The 26,619-nt window shown below is 39.5% G+C and overlaps 1 protein-coding gene across 2 annotated transcripts in view; it reads left to right on the top strand.

Moving 5' to 3' along the window:
* Positions 1-25,865, top strand: part of STS (steroid sulfatase) — a 285,243-nt gene extending 259,378 nt beyond the window's left edge. For both annotated transcript variants that reach the window (XM_074029461.1, XM_074029462.1), the window contains one exon: positions 25,717-25,865. In XM_074029461.1, coding sequence (XP_073885562.1) covers positions 25,717-25,742 — 26 coding nt within the window. In that variant the 3' untranslated portion in view covers positions 25,743-25,865. The remainder of the gene's footprint in view (positions 1-25,716) is intronic.
* Positions 25,866-26,619: the final 754 nt, after the last annotated feature.

Below are 26,619 nucleotides of genomic sequence, written 5' to 3' on the forward strand. Positions count from 1 at the left end.
TCCCATAGCAATAGTTGCTTGGGTACCTTTCCCATAGTGATAGTTGCCTGGGTATCTTTACCATAGTTGTAGTTGCTTGGGTACCTTTACTATAGTAATAGTTACCTGGGTACTTTTACCAAAGTATTCGTTGCTTGGGTGTCTTACCCATAGCAATAGTTACTTGCACACCTTTCCCACAGCAATAGTTGCTTGGGTACTTTTACCATAGTATTAGTTACCTGGGCACCTTTACCATAGTAATAGTTACCTGGACACCTTTACCATAGTAATAGTCGCTTGGGTATCTTTGCTGTAGTGGTTACTTGGGTACCTTTGCCATAGAAACCGTTGCTTGGATACGTTTACTATAGTAGTTACCACCTCTGTTCTGCTGCTTTTCCTAAGACACTTTTTCTGCCTTTTTTTTTCTCTTGCTAATTCCTCCTCATTCTCAAAGACTCAGCCCAGTCTTTTGGGGAGCCTTCCTTGATCCTTCAGTTCTGCTCTTCCTGGGACTGTCTTCTCATTGCTGCTGCACCATCTTGAGCCTATCATTCCCATTACACACTTGACCTTATATTGCATCTCTGTTCCTGTGGTATCTACTGGGCCCTGTGACTCAGTCATGCAAAAATAATATATTCAACTCTGAATCTTCATGGCTAGGCACAGCAACTGGTGCATGCTATTGAGTTAAATAGAGAGATTTGGAGACTGAGAGTGTGTTTATGAGAATGCTCTCTTGGACTCTCTTCAATGTCTTTGTAGCCTGTGATTCTAATCACCCTGGATTTATTTCATTCTAGCGTCAATCCTTTCTACTTGAAAACCAATAAATATCCTCTTTGTCTAGATACCAATTGACAGAAAGTACAAGGATTAAGAAACTGTCTTCTACCAAGCAATGCAAGGAAACCAACCACTCAACTTCTAAAATACTAATAAAGCCGCCCCTTCTAGTTGCCATAGAAAATACTATTCTTTACCTGTTAATATACATCTCCAATATGGAAGATTGTCCAAGCTGTCACATTATTAATAAGTAATATATTTTCATTATTTGCATCCAAATCCTTGAGTTTCAAATTAACAACATTTGAAGGAGACCTGTTTGCACAGATGAAATTTGAATTGTAGATAAAGTGACACTTTGGAAGGGTTAGGTCATGTTGTTGCTTTTCAACACTACCAAGATTTAATTTATGTAGTGTCATTGTGAGAAGAGAACCCTAATGGCTTTTTAATTATTCTCAACTTCGAAGAGTAAATGAGAGAGAGACCAGTTCCCAGACAAAGGAAGAAAATATTGGAAGCTGAGTAGAGATAATTATGCAGCAATGCCCTAGTAAAAGTATCTTAGGACGTAGGAGTGTAGAATTCTTTTCTGCATGTCAAACCTACACAGTAGAACACAATTGTATTGTTTGTTCACTTCCCTATCATCACCCCACAGTCTTTAAAAAAATTAATTTTAACTTTAATTTTAAGTTCCAGGGTACATATGCAGGATGTGCAGGTTTGTTACATAGGTAAATGTGTACCATGGTGGTTTGCTGCATCTATCAACCCGTCACCTAGGTATTGAGCCCAGCATGCATTAGCTATTTTTCCTAAAGCTCTCCTTCCCTCCACCCTACTCCCTGACATGCCCCAGGGTGTGTTGTTCCCCTCCCCATGTCCATGTGTTCCCATTCTTCAGGTTCCACTTTTAAGTGAGAACATGAGAACATATAGTGTTTGGTTTTCTGTTGCTGTGTTAGTTTGCTGAGATTAATGGCTTCCAGCTCCATCCATGTCCCTGCAAAGGACATGATCTCATTCCTTTTTATGGATGCATAGTATTCCATGGTATATATGTACCACATTTTCTTTATCCAGTGTATCATTGATGGGTATTTGGGTTGATTCCATGTCTTTGCTATTGTGAATATTGCTGCAGTGAACATACACATGCATGTATCTTTATAATAGAATGATTTATATTCCTTTGGGTATATACCCAGTAATGGGATTGCTGGGTCAAATGGTATTTCTGGTTCTAGATCTTTGAGGAATCGCCACATCATCTTCTACAATGGCTGAACTAATTTACAAGACTGTTATGATTTCAGTTCTTTCGCATTTACTGATGAGGGATTTACTTCCAATTATGTGATTAATTTTAGAGTAAGTGCCATGTAGTGCCAAGAAGAATGTATATTCTGTTGTTTTGGGGTGGAGAGTTCTGTAGATATCTATCAGGTCCACTTGATCCAGAGCTGAGTTCAAATCCTGAATATCTTTGTTAATTTTCTGTCTCTATGATTTATCCCTCAGTCTTAAGAGTTGGTGATCATAGCGAGTTATGGAAACTTTGGAAAGTTATAGTTACATTTTTAGGCAAGCTTATTGGGCTGTGAATTACAATGAAATAGTAGAAGTAATTTGCTATGTCAGTTTATAGGAGCCAGAGATAGAGTGACTTTCACACAATGGCTTTGGAAAAATCCACAAGTCCAAAATAAGATGCTGTAAACACCATCAGATAATAGAAAAACGTTTTAAACTTATGTCTGTTTGGGCTCATTGTGGGGAAAAAACTTGGCCATTTATTGCTATGTAAGACCGATTACCCATATAATTTGACCTTTAACTCTAAAAGTTGATGTTGGGGAAAATGTGTATTTCAAAACTAGCTGCTCTTAATACATGATTATTTTTAGTTATAAAGTATAAAGCTTGTTTGAGAGCCCATTTTCTTGGAGAACATGTAATCTGTCTGATCACAAAGAAAATAATGATATTTCCTAATAATAATAGTTACCATTTGAGTCTTTGTAGTATGCCAGGGACTGGATATTTGCTTCTAAAGGGAGTAATCCCCTGAGATATGAGGGATCTAGTTTCCCCCAAGCCCCTGCCCCAGGAAAGTAAGAATAAAGAATTAATGAAAAGCTAAAGAGATAGGTTATAGAAGCAATAAATAAATAGGTACGATGGAAATGTTGGTTTCATTCAGATGAACACAGGACATAGGAAAAATAGCCTCTCCCTGACCATCTTCACTTCCAGTAAAAACTTTTTAAGGAGAGTCTTGGGAAAAAGCAGGCATGTGCATGTTTTTGTTAAATAAACTAGCATAAACCAAAACATAGTGTATCAACCTAAGAGGAGAGAAAGCAAGTGTGACCACCCACAGTGTGATAAAGCTATTTTTTTAAATAAAATATTTCTTGTAGTTCCATATTGCTATTGAAGTGTAAAAGTTTTCAATACCAGCCTAGAATGAAGTTATCTGCACGTCTGTAGACCCCTTTTACGAATTGTGTGAAAGTACCAGTTCTCAGACTAGAAGTACTCAATTTTATTCCCTGCAAATGTCAATTTAATATCAGTGATGTGGGGAACAGTTTACAGTGTCACAGTTTTCAAAACCTATTTCAGGCTCCAGGGAACAGTTATACCATGTAAGGAAATAACTCAGTCTTGGTAAAGGAAAAATTGTAAAGTATTTAGTTAGAATTTTCCTGCGGCTGGGCACGGTGGCTCATGTCTGTAATCCCAGCACTTTGGGAGGCTGAGGCAGGAAGCTCGCTTGAGCTCAGGAGTTCAAGACCAGCCTGGGCAATAAGGTGAGACCTCATCTCTACTAAAAAAGCACAAAAATTAGCCGGGCCTGCTGGCACACACCTGTAGTCCCAGCCACTTGGGAGGCTGAGGTGGGAGGATTGCTTGAGCCTAGGAGGCAAAGGTTGCAGTAAGCAGAGATTGCATCAGTGCTCACCAGCCAGGGCAACAGAGGGAGACCTTCCCTCAAAAGAAGAAAAAATTCTTTTCAATATCCAGTAATTACTTTATTTAATCTCCTTCCAACTCCTTCCAATATTTCTGATGTATGTGTGTATATGTGTTTGTGTGCTCATACTTTCTGTCTCAAGTTGTGAACAAGAATTTCATGTAGTTCAATCTTTTATCAAAAGCCTAATGTTACATTTTTTTTAAAGCCATTAAGCAGGAGTCATGGGTTTCAAATGCAGTGAATAAAAACTGCTGGTACTGGAAACTGTCCACATCAACGTGCCCTTCAGGTTACACATAAAACCACCTTGAAAAGCAGAGCTCTTAAATGCTGCTTACAGAAGCTCATGTTGTTGTGTGTTCAATGCTTCCTAACACATTTCATTACTAGGCACGATAAGAGTATTGAAACCATATTTGTGAAATAGGGTTAATTAGCTTGAGTGAACCTTTCTATAATGTATACATAGATCAAAATATCACATTGTACCCTGTAAGTATACACAATTATTATTTCTTAATTAAAAATAAATTAAAAAGGAAAATATTTATCTGTTCTGTGTTTTTTCTTTCATTTTCCTTTAGCATCTTTCTAGTTAGACATCTTTACATCTCTTTTTCTTTGGTCACAGTTTCCATTTTCTGTCATAGTTCCTTGAATGTCCTGTCAAAGCAACGCATGCCTGCTGGACAGTAACTGTGTAAGAGGCTGTGTTAGGTGATGAGTGTCACAGAATTGAGAAAGACCTCACTAAGCTTGGTCTCTACTGAAAGAGGTAGAAATGTACAAAAATGAACAACCCTACCATTGTTAGGCAGATGTTAGGAAAGGCATATAAAAAGGCCAAGAAGTATCAGATCCTCTGGGTATAAAAATCACTCAGTAGCTGGGTGTGGTGGTGCGTGCCCATAGTCCCGGCTACGGGGGAGGCTGAGGCTGGAGGGTTGTTTGGCCCAGGAGTTCAAGGCTGCAGTGAGCTATGGTTGTGCCACTGCACTCCACCCTAGGCAACCAAGTGAGACCCAATTTTTAAAAAAATTGCTCAGAAGGCCATGAAACAAATAATCTGTAAACCCAATGGGAAGAAAGTGACAGCATTTCACATTGCTAATCAACACAACCATAGCCCTTTACACATCTCTCTAAATCATGTGACACTCCACCCACCTAGGGAGTGGAAAAAGGACAAATGATATTAGTTTTTGAAAAGATGTAAAATGCAAAAGATAGTGAAGGTGGTAGATTTACATGCCAGTGTGGATGTTGGGGAAAGCTCTCAGGGATCCAAGAGAATGTTTTCCTCTTGCAGTAAAACGTCAACACAGAGAGCTAGTATCATTTGTTCTCCACCAAACTTCTGCTCTCATTGAAAACTCAGAACATGAATTTTCCACATTTCTCCCCTAGAATTTCTAGATCCTAAATAATGAATGCAGCCAAGAGGAGCATATTCAATGGCAATTAATGACTATCTTTCCATTGAACTTTATTCCATTATTAAATGTTCCAGTTTTATGTCAGTGGATTACATATTATGCATGGCTTATTTGCCATTGCTTTATAAGCATTTTATAGGCAAAATGGAATGGCTGTTATAAAGTAGGTATATTTAAGACAGGTCTTTCCCTTTTCTGCCTGCCACCACCCCACCCCCACCCCCGCCCCGCCACATCCCTCCCATTTTGGTTCTCTGGAATTAAAATAAATCTTTAGGTACTACTCACATAATGAGAGCTTTGATGTATATGGCTTTCCTCTACAAAGCGACATATGTTCCCATTACTGAGATTTCTTCCTCAGTTCCCCATCTACCTCCCCCATTTATTCAAATTCTATTCATTCTTTCAGGCACCAGGAGCCTTTCTTTGTCAGTCTTGTCTGCTGTGAGCTCTCTCTTGTGTGCTAAGAGAGTACTAGCTCTTTGAAACTTATTCTGCTCTGCAACTTTTCATGTGTCAATATGACAATTACACTGTAAGATTTTAAGGTGGGTTCTACATCCTATTTATTAATTTTTTTGTATTCTCATAGTTTCCAATAAAATATGTATTGCTGGTTGAATTATAATCTTCCCCAGTTATGGGAAACATAGCTGAATGAGAAGCCCAGAATAAAAATGAAATCTGTACATTTACTTATTTATTATTTTTTGGCTTTTTATAGTTGCTTTTTTTTTTTTTACATTTAATTAAATTTAATTGTTTATTTCAATAGATTTTTGGGGAACAGGTGGTGTTTGGTTACATGAAAAAGTTCTTTAGTGATGATTTCTGAGATTCTAGTGTTTTCTATATTTGCTTTCTATATTTAGAGATGATATGGCAATTATACACTTTAACAGTAGGATTAAAATACAAGTTTCTTATGTTAACCAATGACATTTCATTAATAGTTATAAGGACATGCATCATTTATGCAATTTAAGATTCAAAATAATACTAGTTTGTATACTTACCTGGCAAGGGAGATACCATGATTATGAAATAATACTAGTTTCTAAAACTAGAATAAAATTACTATCACCTAAAAGTCAATAATGTAAAGGACATTGATAGAAAACAATTTCTATAATAATTTCAACCATTTGCAATTAAATCTCATTTTATAAATATACAAGGAAAATGGAACACAAAGAATGGTGACTGTTGAATGATATGCAATTCATCACCATAAACTATTTAAGTCTAAGGTTCACATTTCTATACAGATATAACCCACTGGAAGATATATTACTGAGATTGAAATTCATTCTCTCCCTTGCCTTACAGAAATAAGAAAGGAATCCAACTCAATTGTACCTTGAGCATTTAAAGACAAATATCAATAACAATATTTGTTGTAACCAGGCAGTAATCCATCTAGAAATAACGAATATGAACACTGATAAAGAACAACATGAGGATGTGTGCAGCAGTGCATGCCCATAATCCCAGCAATTTGGGAGGATAATGTGGGAGGATCACTTGAGCCGGGGAGATTGAGACCATCCTGGACACCATAGTGAGACCTCATCACTCCAAAAAAAAAAAAAAAAAAAAAAAAAAGGCTGGACATGCTGGCTCACACCTGTAGTCCCAACAACTTGGGAGGCTGAGGCAGGAGGATTGCTTAAGCCTGGAGTTCGAGGCTGCATTGAGCCATGATAGCACCACAGCATTCCAGCTGGGTAACAGTGAGACATTGTCTCTGGGAAAAAAAAAAAAAAAGCAAATGTGAATTATGGAAACAAAATAAAATGAGAGCATGCCTGAGGAATTGAAGGAATTCATCACAGATCTGTGATTATCCACCAAGATTAAGTGTGTTATCAATGGCCTTCAAAGAACCTTCAGGAAGCATCAACTTTAGATACTGTTTGACAATGGAGAGAAAATCAGAGTGTGAGATTTTGGAAAAGGGTTAAGAGTGTCAAGGATGGCAGGAATGCACACGCGTATCTAAAGATATGAGAGAGAGGATGTGCAGACCCAGAAAAGAGAGAGAAGAAATCAGAATGGTTGGTTATATTTTTGGCAGGAAAACTTCTTTGCAACACCCTGAAGGTGAGGAAGGAAATTCCAGACCTCAGGCATAGGACCTCTTTCTGTATCTCTTGCTTACATATCAGCTGGGGATTATGTTGGATTTACATTCAGTACATCAGAGGTGGACCTGAGACTGCCTATGCTGACGCTGCTGGTCCGTGAACCACAGTTTGAGGAGCAAGTCATCAGGACACTCTCCTAAAGTGAGAGGTGATGCTACAATATTGATCCCTGCAGCCATGCAGATGGCTGATGGGCTCCCCTCTTCCTGGCCGGGAGCAGCCATATTTATGGACACCAGTGAGGCACACAATGTGATTATTTTCTATATGAATGGGGGCAAGAAAAGGGTCGATATTCATACTCTCACACCAGGTAAAGGCTAGGATACCAGAAAATTTACAAATTATGGAAGAGACAGAAGGGGGGAAAAAGAAACCCAAACAAACAAAAAAACGAAGAATGGAGATGCCGTTGCAACTATTTAGAAAATTGAAAGACATATAATTTTGAAAGGGAAGGCTGTTTGTTTGTCTACTACGAACTCTCTCATGTATCCTAAGAGGGTGGCTGCTCCTTGAAACTTACTCTGCTTAATAAATTGACCATATTTTACCATGTATTGATCATGTTTTCCTTAGCTTCCAAACTGTCATCTTGCTGAGCTTGAGGTACAGACTGGAAGTTCAGGCAAAGATATTGAAGTGGGTATGGTTGGCAGAATGGCAGAATTTTGGCCCCCATGAATTTTGGCCCTTGGTGTTCCTCCCGTGGTTATGTGATGACCCAAGGGAGTCTACAGATGTCATTGAGGTTATCATCAGCTGACCTTAAAAGAGGGAACTTCAGCCAGGCACGGTGGCTCACGCCTGTAATCCCAGCACTTTGGGAGGCCGAGGAGGGCAGATCACGAGATCAGGAGATCAAGACCATCCTGGCTAGCACGGTGAAACACTGTCTCTACTAAAAATACAAAAAATTAGCTGAGTGTGGTGGCGGGCGCCTGTAGTCCCAGCTACTGGGGAGGCTGAGGCAGGAGAATGGCGTGAACCCGGGAGGCGGAGTTTGCAGTAAACTGAGATCGCACCACTGCACTCCAGCCTGGGCGACAGAATAGACTCCGTCTCAAAAAAAAAAAAAAAAAAAAAAAAGAGGGAGCTTCTCGTGGCTTATCACGGTGGGACCAATGAAATCAGGAGTCCTTAGTAGCAGAGAATTTTGCTGGCTGAGGAGAAAGAGATGTGGCAGCAGAGACGTCCTACTGAGACCTTGGTCCTAGAACTGCAAGGAGCAAACACAGTTCTGCACTCACCTCAATGAATCTGGAAGCGGATTCTCTCTCAGAGCCTGCAGATAAGAACCCAGACCACTTATTACCTTAATTTTAGCCTGTGGGACAGCCCATGAGCAGAGGAACCTGCTGAGCCCATCTGGATTTCTCACCTATACAAATGTGAGATGATACATTTGTGTTGTCTTCAGCTGCCCATTTCATGGCGATTTGTTACAGCAGCAATAGAACATGAATACGGTGGGCACCAGAAGGTACAGAACTTGGAATAGAGATGTGGGCGTTACCTGCACAGCTGGGTAACATATTGAAGTAGGAGAGGGAACACGTGATTTCAGTGGAGTAAGTAAAAGGGGAGAAGAAAGAAAAGGAGCCTTGAGAGGAAAGGAAGGAGGCCAGGATTCCAGCTGGTGTTGACCCCACAGAAGGAGAAAAGGATAAAGAAGGTGGAGGGGAGCAAAAGAGGGAGAGAGAACCGCAGAGAGACAGTGGATATATGGATTTGTAGGTCGCCTGTGAGCTGTGAGAGCCTGGTTTGGCAGGTAGCGCTAAGATAAAGAACGTTCGAGCGTGAGCTATTCCTAGGCAGTGAGATGTGAAGATAGGCAGGCATGGCAGGTCCACTCTCCTTCCCTTTAGAATGCTGTGAGAGTTCCAGTAGAGATCTGGAATGACACATCTGAGGAAGCCAGGGAAAGAGGTCTTTTTTTTGAGAATGAGAGAAGCTTCCGTCTGAATGCAGAATGTGGGAAAACATCTGCAAAGTGGACTTTGAAGATGCAAGAGAGTGGAGTGAATGGGTAGAGAAAGACAGTGGAGGAACCCTGGGAGGGGATCAAGGCATTCTGCTGTTATCTCGTCTAGTCTCATCCATTCCGTTTTAGTCCATGACTAAGTAGACTATGACTGACCCACCATCTGCCTTATAAGCTGATATAAAGCTAATCTTTTTTTTTTTTTTTTTTTTTGAGATGGAGTCTCGCTCTGTGGCCCAGGCTGGAGTGCAGTGGCCGGATCTCAGCTCACTGCAAGCTCCGCCCCCGGGTTCACGCCATTCTCCTGCCTCAGCCTCCCGAGTAGCTGGGACTACGGGCGCCCGCCACCTCGCCCGGCTAGTTTTTTGTATTTTCAGTAGAGAGGGGGTTTAACCGTGTTAGCCAGGATGGTCTCGATCTCCTGACCTCGTGATCTGCCGGCCTCAGCCTCCCAAAGTGCTGGGATTTCAGGCGTGAGCCACCATGCCCGGCCTTTTTTTTTTTTTTTTTTTTTTTTTGAGACGGAGTCTCACTCTGTCGTCAGGCTAGAATGCAGTAGCGCGACCCAGGCTCACTGGCAACCTCTGCTTCCAGGGTTCAAGCGATTCCCCTGCCTCAGCCTTCCTAGTAGCTGGGACTACAGCACGGCTAATTTTTTTTTTTTTTTTTTTTAAATTTTAGTGGAGACGGGGTTTCACCATGTTGGCCAGAATAGTCTTTATCTTCTGACCTCGTGATCCCCCCGCCTTCGAGTCTCAAAGTGCTGGGATTACAGGTGTGACCCACCGTACCCGGCCCTACCAAGCCTAATCTTTTAGTCTTTTTTTTTTTTTTTTTTTTTTTTTTGAGACAAGTTCTGGCTGTGTTGCCCAGTCTGGAGCGCGGTAGTGCGATCTTGGCTCACTGCAGCCTCTACCTCCTGAACTCGAGCAATTCTCCCACCTCAGCCTCCTGAGTAGCTGGTACTACAGGACTGCACCACCATGCCCAGCAATTTTTAAATTCTTTTTGTAAATTCAAGGTCTCACTATATTGCCCATGCTGGTCTTGAATTCCTGGGCTGAAGCGATCCTCCAGCCTCAGCCTCTCAGTGAGATTATAGGCATGAGCTACCATGCCCAACCCTTTTAGTTTTACATAATTGTCCTCAAGCAATTTAATTGACCATGTTTTACCATGTATTGACCACACTTCCTTTGCTTGCAAGCCTCTGGGTCAAGACTCTCAGTCCTTCTTTCTAAGATTCCTTCTTCGTTGCTATTACCCTCATTTCTGTTTGTGTTCTGCCCAAACAACCCCTCCACATCTCCTTCTTGCCCATGCTTGCTCTTCAAATAGGCCAACAGCATTTGGAGACTTTGTGCTTACCACCTTTTCTGTGTAGGTGGAAAGACACATTGCTCAGTCTTTATTTTCTTCCATTCTCTTCTCAGACATCTCCTTATTAGAGAAGCTTTCCTTAAACGCTCTGTATAAAATGACAATCCCAAATTCCAGCTCAGACCTTGTTATTCCTTCTCTAATCTCTCTATCATCTATCTACTATCTATGTATCCTCTATCACCTATCTTATTATCTATCATCTATCTACCTACCTATCTACCTGCCTATTATCTAGCTATCTATCCTGTCTGTTCTATCTATCTATCTATCTATCTATCTATCTATCTATCCATCCATTTATCCTATCTGTTCTATCTATCTATCTATCTATCTATCTATCTATCTATCCATCAATCCATCCTATCTTTCCTATCTATCTACCTACCTATCTATCTACCTACCTATCTATTATCTAGCTATCCATCCTATCTGTTCTACCTATCTATCTATATCTATATCTATCCATCCTATCTGTCCTATCTATCTATCTACTTATCATCTAACTATCCATCTTATCTGTCATATCTATCTATCTACCTATCTACCTATTATCTATCTATCCATCCTATTTGTTCTTTGTACCTGCCTGTATCTATCTATCCATCCTATCTATCTATCTATCTATCTATCTATCTATCTATCTATCTATCTATCATCTATCTATCCATCCTATCTATGTATCTATTTATCTATCTACCTATCATCTATCTGCCTATCATCTATCTATCCATCCTATCTGTTCTATCTATAATCTATCTATCTAATCTATCTCCCTATCATCTATCTATTCGATCTATCAGTCTATCTATCTATCTATCTATCTATCTATCTATCTATCAATCATCTATCTATCCATCCTGTCATATCTATCTATCTACCTATCTACCTATTATCTATCTATCCATCCTATTTGTTCTTTGTACCTGCCTATATCTATCCATCCTATCTATCTATCTATCTGCCTATCATCTATCTATCTATCCATCCTGTCTGTCCTATCTATGTGTCTATTTATCTATCTACCTATCATCTATCTATCCATCCTATCTGTTCTATCTTTCTATCATCTATCTATCTAATCTATCTCCCTATCATCTATCTATTCGATCGATCTATCTATCTACCTACCTACCTATCATCTATCTGTCCATCCCATCTGTTCTGTCTATCTATCTATATCTATCCATCCTATCTGATCTATCTATCTATCTCCCTATCATCTATCTATCCTATCCTATCCTATCTATCTATCTATCTATCTATCTATCTATCTACCTACCTATTATCTATCTGCCTATCATCTATCTATCCGTCCTATTTGTTCTATCTATCTATCATCTTTCTATCTTATCTATTTATCTGCCTATCATCTATCTATCTGTCCTATCTGTCCTATCTATCTATCTATCTATCTACCTGCTTAACATCTATCTGTCCACCCTATCTGTTCTATTTATCTATCTAACATCTATCTATCCATCCTATCTGATCTATCTATCTATCTATCTATCTATCTATCTATCTATCTATCTATATCTATCCATCCTACCTGTCCTATCTATCTATCCATCCTATCTGTTCTATCTATCTATCTATCTATCTATCTATCTATCTATCTATCTGCCTATCATCTATCTATCCATCGTATCTGTTCTATCTATCTATCTGTCATCTCTCTATCCTATCTATCTATCTATCTATCTATCTATTTATCTGTCTGCCTAACATCTATCTGTTGATCTTATCTGTTCTATCTATTTATCTATCTATCCATCCTATCTATCTGTCCTATCTACCGTATCTATCTATCTATATCTATCTCTCTATCATCTATCCTATTATCTACCTATCTTCTATTTATCTATCATCTATCTTATCTACCTATCTTCTATTTATCAATCTGTATTATCCATCTATTTTCTATTTATTTATTTATCTTCTGTTTATCATCTGTCTTATCTATCTTCTACATTAAATTTGAATCCATGAGAGCAGGACTCTATGTTCTCAGTGGCTAGAGTAGTGCCTAGCACACAGTAGATATTCAAAAATGTTTGTTGTAGAGTGAATGACTTTTATTGGTCTGCCCAGCATGGAGTCCTGGAAGTATCAATGAATTCAGAAAGAAAGTAACATAAAACTTTTAATCCTCTGTGCTCCAGTTTTCTATCATAATGCATAGATCCTGCTATGGTCTGAATGTTTGTGTCCTTCCAAAATTCCTATGTTGAAACCCTTATCCCCAGGATGATGGTATTAGGAAGTGGGGCTTTGGGAGGTGAGGAGGTCATGAGGGAGGAGCCTCATGAATGGGATTAGTGCCCTTATAAAAGGACCCCAGAGAGCTCCCTCACCTCTTCCACCATGTGAGGACACAGAGAGAAGGAGCTGTCTATGAACCAGGAAGCAAGTTCTCACCAGACAGTGAATCTGCCATACCCTGATCATGGACTTCCAACCTCCAGAACTGTGAAAAATACATTTCTGTTGTTTAAAAGCCTCCCAGTTTATGGCATTTTGTTATAGCAGCCTGAACAAACTAGCTTTTTCATAATTTTCATCTTTTCTCCTATAGCAAAATTGAGTTCATCCATTATTGAGAATAATACAGTATCAAGTACCAATCTTGTAAGATGTTCATTCTTACCAACCTGTTTTTATCATTATTTTTGAAACCAAGTGTTGATAATTATCAGATGTCAAATAGTTAATATACTTACATAATATTTGACATATAAATATTATAGAAATAATTAATATTTTCTAGATTTTTCCCTATCAAGAAAGAAGAGGAAACTTAGAAATAACATATTTTTGTCCACACAATTACTGTATAGAATCATAACATGAAATAAGCTTACCTCTTTAAATATACTACTTTGCAAATAAAGGCAGGGTCCTATCTGTTCACCATAGCCATTGAAAAGCTGTAAGAGGAATGTAAAAGTGTCTTAAATTCTTAGGGCAACAAAATTGATCAGAACTAAGAAAAGATGATTGAGTTGCTTTAGATTTGCATATTCAATCAACAAGATCATTTTTAATCTTATAAAAGGGTATTTTACAGTAACATCAATCATTGAACATATATACTCAGAAATGCATACAATTAAGAAAAAATCAAACAAACCCAGACCTGACAGAAAGACATAAACATATTGACTGAAGAAAGGCTGGGAGTTAGAGAAACATTTCAAAAGTTGCTAAGTCTTTGAAATGATAGTATTTCAAGGAGGCAAAACTGAAAAGTTGTGTGTTATAAGTGTTTTTTCTTCTTGCCCAAGCATGTACATGGCTTGTACTTTTACCAAACAAGAAATGCTAGAAACCGTAAGACAAGAATACACATGATTTTAGACAGGGCCACTGGACTGAGTTATTAGAGGGCATTGGTCTGCAAAACCAGATACAGTGTAGACTCAGTCATTGCCTAAATTGCATTGGAAAATATGCCAAGTTTATGAGTTCCTAACATTAAATCCTTCAAGTAGATATTTCTTTTTCTTTCCCTTCCTTGCAGATAGGAATGACACCCAAGGAGTTTTGACACAGGTTATCACTCCTTACATAAAACTATCATCTATATCAATAAAGTAAGAATAAACATTTAAATCTATCCATCTGTAAGGTATGAACATTGGTCCTCAAGCTCAGGAAGGCAGAGGCTGGAAGATGCAATCCAACTACTGCCCACGTTTCCACGTATCTGTTGTCATTCTTGGATATGCACAACTAAAATAATTACAGTAGCATTATTTTTCCTTCCACATATACTTTGTTATTGTTGTTTCTCTTTAATATCTCCAAAAGTACCTACTTAGTAAGCACAGCCATATGCCCTACATACATGAGAACACCTTGGACATGTCACATCAAAAGCCACAACAGATATTGCTGGTTTTTTCAACTAAAGGATTATAAATACCTGGAGGATTACCTGGATGATCTAATTAGCATCATCTGGTCATAATCTCATGATCAATACAAACTGACTGCATTTGAATACCAATGTTTTCATTTCAAAATGCTAAAATTTAGAATATAGTCGAACCAAACATTGCTTAACATCCTTTGCTAGCTGTTTCTTTTGAATTTCATTTTTTTGCTTGTTTCAGTAACAGTGCTGAAATTAGGTGGTATAAGAAAAAGAAACTTAATTGCTATTATAATTTGAAAAATGTTGGAAACGTTTAGTGCTATATTTTCGAAAGAGGATTTTATCTCATTGAACTAGATGGTCAAGACACATTTATTCTTTGGAAACAAATCCTGTAATCTCTGCCCAATTGGGTTCAATTGTCCACTGGAAGGATCTTGTCGAAATCTGTGTCCTGTGAGATAATTGGTTCAGCCACCACAATGGCCAGTCTCCTTGAAACTGGGTAGGAAAAACATCCTGCTGGAATGGAGTTTTCTGTGGGAAACAAAGCTGACTCCACGTGCTCTCCAAGAGGCAAAATGCAGGCAGAGGAAGAGGAGATGAATCAAAAATAAAAAAGGGAGATTATAAGAAAAATCATAAAGCTACATGCTGCTAGATCTTCTTCTTTTTCCCCCTCACTTGCCTGGGGCCATACAATATGCTTTTCTTAAGACAAGTATAAATAAATCCACGGTGCTGAAAGAAAGAGCCTGAAAAAGAGAGATGATTACTATCCATTTGTTTTTACTGGTTTTCCATTTGTTTTCCCTTCTAAACTTGCTGCTATTACACCAGAGCATGATGTACCCTCTACCCTCCCTAAACAAGGTACATGATAAGAGTCATTATTTGATAAAGTCGATTTTGGATATGTTTACACCATTTCATCAACAATTTTATGCTGAATCACATGAACTTGCCAATATTCACCCATGACAGTTTTGTATATTGTTCAACATAATATATCTCTACAAGTTAGCTGCATTAATTCAGAGAAATAAATGACTATTCTTAATAAATGAACTAGGAGACTCAGGGCACAAATGAACTAGGAGACTCAGGGCACCTGTGTTTGCTTAGTGCCATGGCTGAGTCACACTTAAGGTTCCTTTTCCCTTGTGGTATGCGTCATAAATTTCTTCTGTATCTCCTCTACTTCTGTACATGGAGGATTATAATTATACCCAAGCCTTTGGAAGTAGTAGATGTGTTCAGGTGACTACTTCACTATTCACAATGAAACATGAATGGAAATGATGTGTTTTGCATGTGCTGAAGTATTTAATCACCTTTACTGGTCTCTCCAGCCATCTCCTCCCATGATGCCTTATGTTGAGATGATGACCTGCTATAAGGGCAGAGCAGGTCTCTCTGCCAACCACATTGGATGCCAGCTTAAGCAAGAAATAAATCTTTGTTGTTTTAAGCCAATGAAATTTTTGAGTGGTTAGATACTATAATTAACCCAGTTTATTCTCACTAAAAAAAGATCTCTGGGGGAAAAATATGATGGCAGGCAATACTCAATAATGCTTGCTGTTGATGATAAGAGTAGAGTCAACATTTGCCAACTTAAAATTTAGAGGGCGTGAATGGCCTTTCCAAAACCTCTGACCCCAGGAATTCCCACTCACTAGAAATCCTGTTTAGAAACATCTTTTCTGGGGAAGTTATCAAAACTCCTGACATTATGAATTCTCAAGTAGTTAAACCCTTCCTTTGCTTAACATTTGGTTAAGATAAATTTCATTAAGTCAAACCCTGGTAGGGTAGGGTGAAAGTCTTTGGAATAGCACACAGTTTTGGTTTTGTCTGAGCAATAGGGAATTGTAGAAACATCTTGAGCATTAATGAACTCTCCTAATATCACTAGTAATTAATAATAAATGGCACTCAGAAGTGACAATCCAAAGTCAATATATGGAAATGTCATCTTTTTGGAGTGAAGCTATTTTGACAAGCTAAATTCCAATAATATTAAACACAGCTGTCACTTCAGCATATGTGGTAATGACTCAGTTAGGTAAAATTAGGATCATGACCACTGGGAAAAATTAAAAGACAGACATGACAGAAAGAGGAAAGAGTGGATTTCAGTAGAAAAAAGAAGAAAATGTGAATTTATACAGAGCATTTACTCTAATGTTTTTTTCCTCCCCAAGGGGAGAAAAAAGTCCTTTCAAGCACTGTATTTATAGGTACAATTATAAATGTAGCCTAATCCTCTTTTCAATTTTAAGAAACCTAGTAGACCAAGTCTCTGACAACAAACACAATAGAAATAAGCCCACGCTGCACAGTTTTGGGTAAGATAAAACCTTTTTGCACAAGACATCCAGAAATGAACAACATAAGCTTTGCTCCTATTTCTAGCTACTCTTTTTAAGCAAGCTGTGGATTTTGCAATCAACTTTTGCTCAAGTCTCTCTTTTGTGATAATAAAGCCTATGACAGCATTTGTTTTCCAGCTCTGTGTTGTCTCAACCTAATTTGAAATTAAAATAATTGTTATTAAAATGGAGCAAAAGAAAAAAATGGCATGAGATGAATTAGAATTGTTTAGTATGGACAATGAACCTGGCTTTCATTTTCAAGAAATATGATTTTGCACAAAGAAAATTATTTGCTTCTTGAAAGAGAAATAATAGTTGGAAATGCTTGATTATTCATGTCACATTTAGACAGAAAAATTTTGGTCGTTTAAAATTATTGTTCATGAAAATGAAACAATTCCATAACCTAGGAGAGAGAGACAGCATATATGATACTTTAAAGAAAGTCAATATTATGATGCAGGCAGAACTTGTCTTCTCTATCATCCCCCTTCATTTTGCTCCCCAGTGGCTGTGCCTTAGGTTCTGTCCCTAAATAGCTCAGGGGTTCCCAAAAGCCATGCTTTCATGCCCTGGAATCTTCCCTTTTCTTTGCTTCATTCACAGGTCCCATTGGGGCCTTGCCTCTACTAGGATGAAGATTAGAAATTGCTGCTCTAACAAATACTCACTCTGCTGATGTTAGGGTACTAAGGCCTCTCCCCAGTAGAATTTGCCAGGAGTCAGATTTCTGAGGCTTATTTTATTTTATGTAGAGATTGAGTCTTGCTCTGTTATCCAGGCTGGAGTTCAGTGGTATGATCATCGCTCAATGCAGCCTCCAACTCCTGAGCCCAGGCAATCCTCCCACCTCAGCCTCCTGAGTAGCTACGACTACAGATACATGCCACCACATCTGGCTAGTTTTTATTTTTTGTGTAGATGGGGTTTTGCCATGTTGACTAGGCTGGTCTTGAACTCCTGGCCTCAAGTGATTCTCCTGCCTTGGCCTCCCAAAGTGCTGGGATTACAGGCATGAGCCACCATGCTGGGCCTCAGAATTTTCAGACTTAATACAAATTCTACCTTGTCATAAGGAACTCTAGCCCCACTGGGAGAGTGATATCTCTGGAGAGTGATATTCCACCTGTCTTCTTCCCTGGACTTGAAAGGGGACTTTTGTGAGCAGGGGAGCAGTGGAAAAGTCCTCAAGAAAGGTGTCTTCCTTGACTTAAAGGAATTTATCTGGGGGCTTGGGCCCTGCTCTGTGTCACCCTAAAAGTAGAGAGAGGAATCAAGAGATAAGGAATTAGAGGAAGACTGGAGTACAAGGGCCATGGCCAATAGCATATTCTTTGGAGTGTTGCTTTTGCATTCTAGTCAGTGTGGGTGGGTACCACATAAGGCCAGTATAGGAGGCCTTTGCATACCTGACACCTTGCAAACAGGTATGCAAAATGCCTGCACCTTTAGCGCCCTGAAGCTGTCTTGTGTTGCACGCACGTGATCTGCTCATGCTTAGAAGTAATTACTAAGTGCTTTTGCTTAGCCAATATGGGCACAGCATATTAACTCCAACTCACTTCAAGGCAAAGTTTATCACCATCACCTGCCTCCTCCATCTTGCTTAGTTTACTTAAAATACCACGAGTTTGTTGGTCGGCTTCACAAGACAAGCTCTCTTTCCGAAGTCCTCGCAGTCAGCTCTCCTCCTTGGTGTCTATAAAGGAGAATGCTGCTTCTTTTTATAGAAATAATTTCCCTGAGAATCTGATAAAGGTCAAGCATGATTCTGCAAAACAGCACGGTAACAAAATTATTATCACCTGGTGGTTTTTTTCTTTCAGATATACATTAATCAGTACATTAAGCAGTTGGAATTTAACCTTAATAAAGACAAAATATAAAGTCTATTTGAGATCATAGACTTTGAGGTCAAATGTATTTTGATAGCTGTGAATATGCTTGAAATCTAAAGTGACTTAAGTTGTGGCTGGTTTCAAAAGCTCTTGTAACATTAGCAAACCCTAACCCTGGAATCTGTCTTTAAACTCACACATCAGTCCTCACTAAAGGGCCTGAGGTTGTGTCTACATGGAATAATGCCAATATGACTTCATTCCAAGGGAAATGGCTGACTCACCTTGTCTTGTCAGTAGTCACTTAATAGGAAGGACAGAACAAAATCAGCCTGGTTACATAGGACCCTGAAATTCACATTTATGATTATGCAAATTCATCTATTGTTGACAGAAAATGCAACATATTGATTGTTGCTGTTGAACCTTGCATTTGAATACTTGCAAACCCTTTCAACTAATTGATTTGTGTATCCTATAATCTGACATCAGAGAATAACTCAAGTACAAATTACCCCCACTTCTCAAGAAAAGTGCACTGCTATATAATTGAAGCCATTTCAGGTCTTTTGCAAACCTGTTATGAAGTAGTGAGGTTTTTTTTTTTGTTTTTTTTTTTTTTGAGACGGAGTCTGGCTCTGTCACCCCGGCTGGAGTGCTGTGGCTGGATCTCAGCTCACTGCAAGCTCCGCCTCCCGGGTTCCCGCCATTCTCCTGCCTCAGCCTCCTGAGTAGCTGGGACTACAGTCGCTCGCCACCTCGCCAGGCTAGTCTTTTGTATTTTTTAGTAGAGACGGGGTTTCACCGTGTTAGCCAGGATGGTCTCGATCTCCTGACCTCGTGATCCGCCCGTCTCGGCCTCCCAAAGTGCTGGGATTACAGGCCTGAGCCACCGCGCCTGGCTGAAGCAGTGAGTTTTAGTCTACTTTTATTTATTGCTGGGACCAGCTCTTCTCTTTAAGTGCCTCTCTGTGACCCCGACATGAAAAGGGTCAATTTGCAAGAACAAAATGTACACGTACCTGCAGTGTGTGTGTGTGTGTGTGCGCGCGTGTGTGTGTGTGGTGGGGATGAACATTGGCTACTCTCTTTAATGAGAATGGAAACTAAGCTTTAGACGCAGTTTTATGGGTCCCTAGAATTGATCAAAAGCATCCATAGGGAGTGAAGGGGACTGAACCAGTAACAGTGCCTTCCTATATGTTATGGGCTGAGTTGTGTCACCCCCTAACCCTCACCACCGAATAATATTTATATGTTGAAACCCTAACTCTCAAGACCTCAGAATGTGACCTTATTTGGAGATAGGGTCTTTAAAGAGGTAATTGAATTAAAATGAGGTCATTAGGGTGGGCCCTGATCCAATACAACTGGTGTTTTTATAAGAGGAGATGAGGACACAATCACACACAGAGGACAATCCTGTGAGGTCACTGGAGGATACGGCATCTACAAGCCAAGGAGAGAGGACTCAGGGGGAACCAGCCCTGCCCACACGTTGATCTCAGACTTCCAGCTTCCAGGACTGTGAGAGAATAAATCTATTTGGTTTATAAGCCACCAGTCTATGGTATTCTGTTAAAGCAGCCTGAAATGGACTAAGACATCTCACAAGAAGAGACAAGGACACAGACACACACACAGGGACGACCCTGTGAGGACACAGGGAGGAGATGGCATCTACAAGGCAAGGAGAGGGGCCTCAGGGGGAACCAGCCCTGCCCACACCTTGATATCCAACTTGCAGCCTCCAGGACTGTGAGAGAATACATTTCTGTTGTTTAAGCTGCCCAGTCTGTGGTCCTTTGTTATAATAGTGAGAGCAAACTAATACACTAGAAAAGGACACTGTGTTGGGGGCAAGGGTTGACAAGGGAGAAGAGTGTGTCTGGGTGTAGCTGTCTTTCAAAGTCGGATCAAGAGACCTAACTCACACCTGCCCTTGTTGACACAAGGATGTGGACTATAGGTAATTACAAAATGATACCGTCAGGCCTGGCAGTAAATAGTATTATGGTTGCCCAGAGATTTCCATGCCCCAGTCTCCAGAACCTGTGCAGTTGTTACATCCCACAGCCAAAGGGAATTTGCAGATGTGATTAACTTGCAGGCTTTAAAATAGGGAGATTATCCTGGTTTATCTGAATGAGCCCAGTTTAATCACTCAATCCCTTTAACGTCTAAGAAGAGTCTGTTTGAGAGATGCAGCAGAAGAATAAAAGAAAGAAACGTGTGCATCATTGCTGGTTCTGAGACGTAGCTGGCTACATGCATGCAAGGTCTTAAAGATGACTCTAGGAGCAGAGGTCAGTCCCCACTAACAGCCAGAAGGACAAACAGGGACCTTAGTCCTACTTCAATGAACCAGATTGTGCCAACAACCCTAATGAGCCTGGAAATGGATTTTTCCCAGAGCCCGCACATAAGATCCCAGCCCAACTGACACCTTGATTTCACCATTGTGAGACTTTAAGTAGAGAACTTCATGGAGCCACCAGGAATTCTGACCTACAGAATGGAGAATGAATAAATGGGTATTATTTTAAGTGCTGAACTGTGAAAATTTATTACAGCAGCAATAGAAAACTAATACAGGTGTATTTTACCACTGTTTTGGGTCTCTACCTGATAACCTCAAATGATTTTGACCCTGACTCTACAACGTATGGTCTGTGGACTAGCAACCTAGGCATCACCTGGGAGCTGGTTAGAAATGCAGATGCTCACATCCCACCCTAGACTTCTTGCATCAGAATCTGCATTTGGATAAGATGCCCAGGTAATTGGTGTACACACCCAACAGCTACCTCTATTCATTCAGAGATCCAGGCAGGATGAGATACTATCTTTTTTATTTAGCAACATCATGAGAGGTTTGTAAAATTATTTAGATGAAATAAAGAAGATCTACAAATGGCCAACAAATATGTGAAAAAATGTTCAACATCACTAATCATCAGGGAAATGCAAATCATAGTCACAACGAGGTACCATCTCACTCCAGTTAGGATGGCTATTATCAAAAGGACAAAAATCAACAAATGCTGGTGAGGATGTGCAGAAAAAGGAACGCTTATACACGGTTAGAGAGAATGTAAATTAGTATCTCCACTATGGAAAACAGAATGGAGGTTCCTCAAAAAACTACATACAGAACTATTATATGATCCAGCAATCCCACTACTGGGTATTTGTCCAAAGGGAAGGAAAGGAAATCAGTATATGGAAGAAACATCTGCAACCCTGTGTTTATTAGCTGTTCACAATAGCCAACAGCAGAGGAAGGGATAAATAAAATGCACCATATGCACACACAGACTACTATTCAGCCATAAAAACAATGAAATCTTGTCATAAGCACCTCCATGGGTGGAACAAGGAGCACATTATCTTAAGTGAAATAATTCTGAAACAGAAAGTTAACTACTTCATGTTCTCACTCATATGTGAAAGCTAAAAAAGATGCCGATCTCATAGACTTGAAAAGTACAACAGAGGATACTAGATGCCGGGAAGGGAAGTGGGAAGGGAGGAATAGGGAGAGATTTGTTCAAGGGTACAAAATTAGAGCTAGATAAGAGGAGTAGTTCTAGTGTTCTCTATCTGTGTAGGATGACTATAGTTAACAATAATATATTGTGTTGTTTCAAATAGCTGGAAGGAGGATACTAAATGTTCCCAACACAAAGAAATGATCAATATTTGAAATGATGGATGTGCTAATCACCCTGATCTGATTACTATACATTATATGTATCAAAACATTACTATGTATCCCATTAATATGTATGATTATTATATATCAATTAAAAAATGAAACTTTTTTGGACAAATCTCTTAGCTCTACTACAGAGTATATAATTTTTCATAATCTTTATCCATTTGAAACTTTTTAAATATATACCATTTTCATGATCTGTTTTGTTGATGGTAAAGAGTCTGTTAATGCAATATTGACAGGGAAATTCCTGGGAGCCAAAGTGACTTTAACCGGAATCTTGGCATTTTCCATTCCAAACTCTTTTCTCTATTAATGCTATTCCAGGCAGGGCGGGCCAGCCGCTGTTCTGGAGAAGTTGGACCAAGATCAGAAGCTAGGGAGTATTAGAAATTTATAAAACTGCCTTAAAATCCTCTTTCATCCTGCAAACCTCTCCTCTTCTTGAGTCTCTAACGCTGTACCTTCTGTCAGCTGCTAGCGTCTATGATCCTCTGAATCCAGCCATTCCTTCCTCTCTTATTTTGCCAATGCTTTAAGCCTTAACTGATACACTTCCCTTTGATAACTGCTCTGGGGAATTTGTGGGCCAGTTAATAGCCAATCCTCCATTTCTCTAATCTGGGGTCTCTCATCCTCATAAAACTCTTTATGATGCATTCCCACCTAGATCCTTGGTTTGTTTGTTTGTTTGTTTGTTTGTTTAGAGACGGAGTCTCGCTCTGTCACCCTGGCTGGAGTGCAGTGGCGTGATCTTGGCTCACTGCAACCTCTGCCTTCCGGGTTCCAGCAATTCTGTCTCAGTCTCCTGAGTAGCTGGGACTACAGTACAGGCGCATGCCACCACACCTGGCTAATTTTTTGTATTTTAGCAGAGACGGGGTTTCACCCTGTTGCCCAGGCTGGTCGCAAACTCCTGAGCTCAGGCAATCCACCCACCTCAGCCTCCCAAAGTGCTAGGATTGCAGGTGTGAGCCATCGCCTCCCAGCCTCTCAGCCCTATTTTTATCCTACACAAGGTAATATCAGGATGAATATCTCCACACTTACATTTTATTTTTGTTTCCATTCACTAGAATGCTAAGTAGGCAGTTTACCTATCAACTAGTTGTTCAAGCACCTTGATTGTAAAAGATTAAGCAGAAATACTGTCATGGTCTTGCTTCTCAAGAGATAACATATTCCTAATTACAAGTTTCTAGAGTCAAACTCTGATAGATATCTGAAAAAAAGCAAATTGACTGCAGCTCAAAGAATAAGTCTGGTGACTAATCCAGGTGGATTTGGGAGTCACTGACTGAACAAAAACTGCCGCTAATAGCTTGAGGATATTCATTTTATATGAAATTATCATATGACTTTAGTGTAAACTGCCTGCTGATTTTTTTTATAGTAAACCTATTGAGTGTTGCTTAAATCTTCACATCTATAAAAATAGCTATCAGGAGTTATTAAACTCCTACTATGATGAAGACAGCGATGCTGTGGTGCAGTTCATGTTCTGTGTATGATGATTTAAATACATGAACAAGTACACAGGAGGTAGTTTGTTTAAAACTACAATGATGCATTTAATAAAGACTATCACTGAAATATGTGCTTTTCAGTGGTCACAGATGGAAGGGACAGTCACTGGGGAAATGTAAATTATACCAAAATCAAAAATACAAATATGCCTAACTTCTATTCCTCAATGCACACCACTGAAGAAGTGATGCAGCCAATTAGAGAGTTGGAAAAAGTACAACATATGTCCAATGAAAGACTGAATATATGAAGAACTTCTATAAGTCAATATAAAAAAAATGTAGACAACCCGATAGAAAGATGGGATGGAATAGGCCCTTTAAAAAGTGACTATTTAGAAAACCAATGAACATATTCAAAGCTTCTCAAACCTGTCAGCCATCAGGGATATGCAAATTGAAACAACCATGTGATACCACTACACAACCTTCAGAATTTGCTAAAATGAAGAAGGCAAACAACATCAAATCTTGATGAAGATGTGGAACGATTGGAAATTTCATACATGTTGGGTGAAAGTCTAAATTGGTCATTTTGGAAAACTGTTGGGCAGTATTGAAATATTGTAGAATGTATTCATATTTTATGGGCCAACATTTCCAATCCTAAAAATCTGTACATCTGTTCACCATCAGCATGGAAAACAGTGTTTTGAGCAGCACTGTTTATAATCATCTCAAGTAGGACCCACGCCCTAACCACCATAAAAGTTGAGCCGTCTCTTTCAGCCATAGACTGAATAAGAAAACACTGAAGAAGTCTTGAATTTAAAAAAAAAAGTTTTTTGGACTAGATATTGAAGCATGAGTTGAATTTCATCCTTGATTTGGTCTGAGTTTGCTTCTGCTCAAGTTAGCATGGTGCACATTTCTTTACCTTAACATGCCTCCAAGCACCCTGCATTTACCTGTATTTCCGGTCATTCATTGGTGTTATTTCCTGGTGCTCACCCAGTGCCCAGCACAGAATACATGCCTATGGAACTACATATGTACTTATCAACCAGCAAGAAACAAATACATAAAATGATTTCTCAGACAGTGGAAGCATTTCCTGGTATTATTTTTTCCTTTGGGGTTTACTCAAAGGTTCGTTTCAAAATGTTTCAAGGAGATTTTATTACAAGAGAGAGTATCTGTTATGTGACGTCTCTAACACTTATGTCGGCTAACGATTTGGTTACTGAGAAAAGATGAATGGATTTTGAGAATGAGCCTTGAAGTTCTTTCATCTCCTATTAAAAGATATTGCTAACTTGTGGTTGGGCATGCTGTCTCATGCCTGTAATCCTAGCACTTTGGGAGGCTGAGGTGGGCAGATCACTTGAGGTCAGGAGTTTGAGACCAGCCTGGCCAACTTTATGAAACCCCGTCTCTACTAAAATGACAAAAGTAACCGGGTGTGGTGACACATGCCTGTAGTCCCAGCTACTCAGAAGGCTGAGGCCTGAAAATTGCTTGAACCCAGGAGGCAGAGGTTGCAGTGAGTTGAGATCAGGACACTGCACTCCAGCCTGGGCAACAGAACGGGACTTTGTCACATAAACACACACACACACACACACACACACACACACACACAAAGACATTGCTAAATTGTGGTAAGAGACACTCCAGATAGTGAAGTCCTTGTCTGTTGTCTCTGACTTCTGTTTACTTCTAACAGGACCAGGGAAGGACCCTCATCTCTGAAAACTTCTGTTATGCTCCACAGTCTGGTAAGAAAACCAGCCCTCTGAAGAGGAGGGGATGATACTGATTATTGTTTATTTAATAGTAATGCTGTAATATTAATAATAAAAATCTTGAACTGTCTCCTCTAGAGATGTGTAATTCATAACCCTAGCATAAAATTGTCATTTTAAAAAAGAATCTTGGCATGAAATCTTTGAATTTAATAGGAGGGTATTATCACAAACAAAGGGAATGATAATATACTCCTTGTAACTGACTGGGCCCTTATCCTTGAACTTCTAAGTCTCTTCACCCATCCTCTTCTGTGATATGATAGGTAGAGTCCATTGTCTTCCAACCTTGAAAATGTATTTCAAGAGGTCACATGAAAGGGAAAACTCTTTGTTATTCTCTTTTTCTACTCTGAATAGAAAGCACACACAAGCTTAACCTGGAGCCCAGGAGGGCAGAGAGAAGCCTGTTTTTTTTGTTGTTGTTGTTTCTGGGCTTCTTGAGTTGATGTGTGACCCAGGGCGTACAAATAAATCCTTGTGATTCAATTACTTTATGTGCATAAAGAAGAAACTGCAATAAAGATTCTGAATCCATTTTGGATGTTTTACTGCAAACAGCATTCAAACCCACAACTCCCCTTCCCCTTCTGTCACCACAGCCAGGTAAGTAATAAGAATGCCTGGGGGTTGAGGGGGTGAAACTATGCAAGCTACAGATTGTGTTCAAGAAGGCTCCCTGCAACCTCATGCCTTAACCACCATGAAAGCTGAGTCATCTCCTTTCTCTGTGGCCGAAGCCATCTTTGTACTAGCTTGGGAGTCTTCCTTGCTCTTCCCAGAAAGCCCCACTATGTCATAAGCCTTTTCATACATTCTTTATG

The sequence above is a fragment of the Macaca fascicularis genome, chromosome X (assembly GCF_037993035.2).
Source record: "Macaca fascicularis isolate 582-1 chromosome X, T2T-MFA8v1.1".
In the NCBI taxonomy this organism is placed as follows: Eukaryota; Metazoa; Chordata; class Mammalia; order Primates; family Cercopithecidae; genus Macaca; species Macaca fascicularis.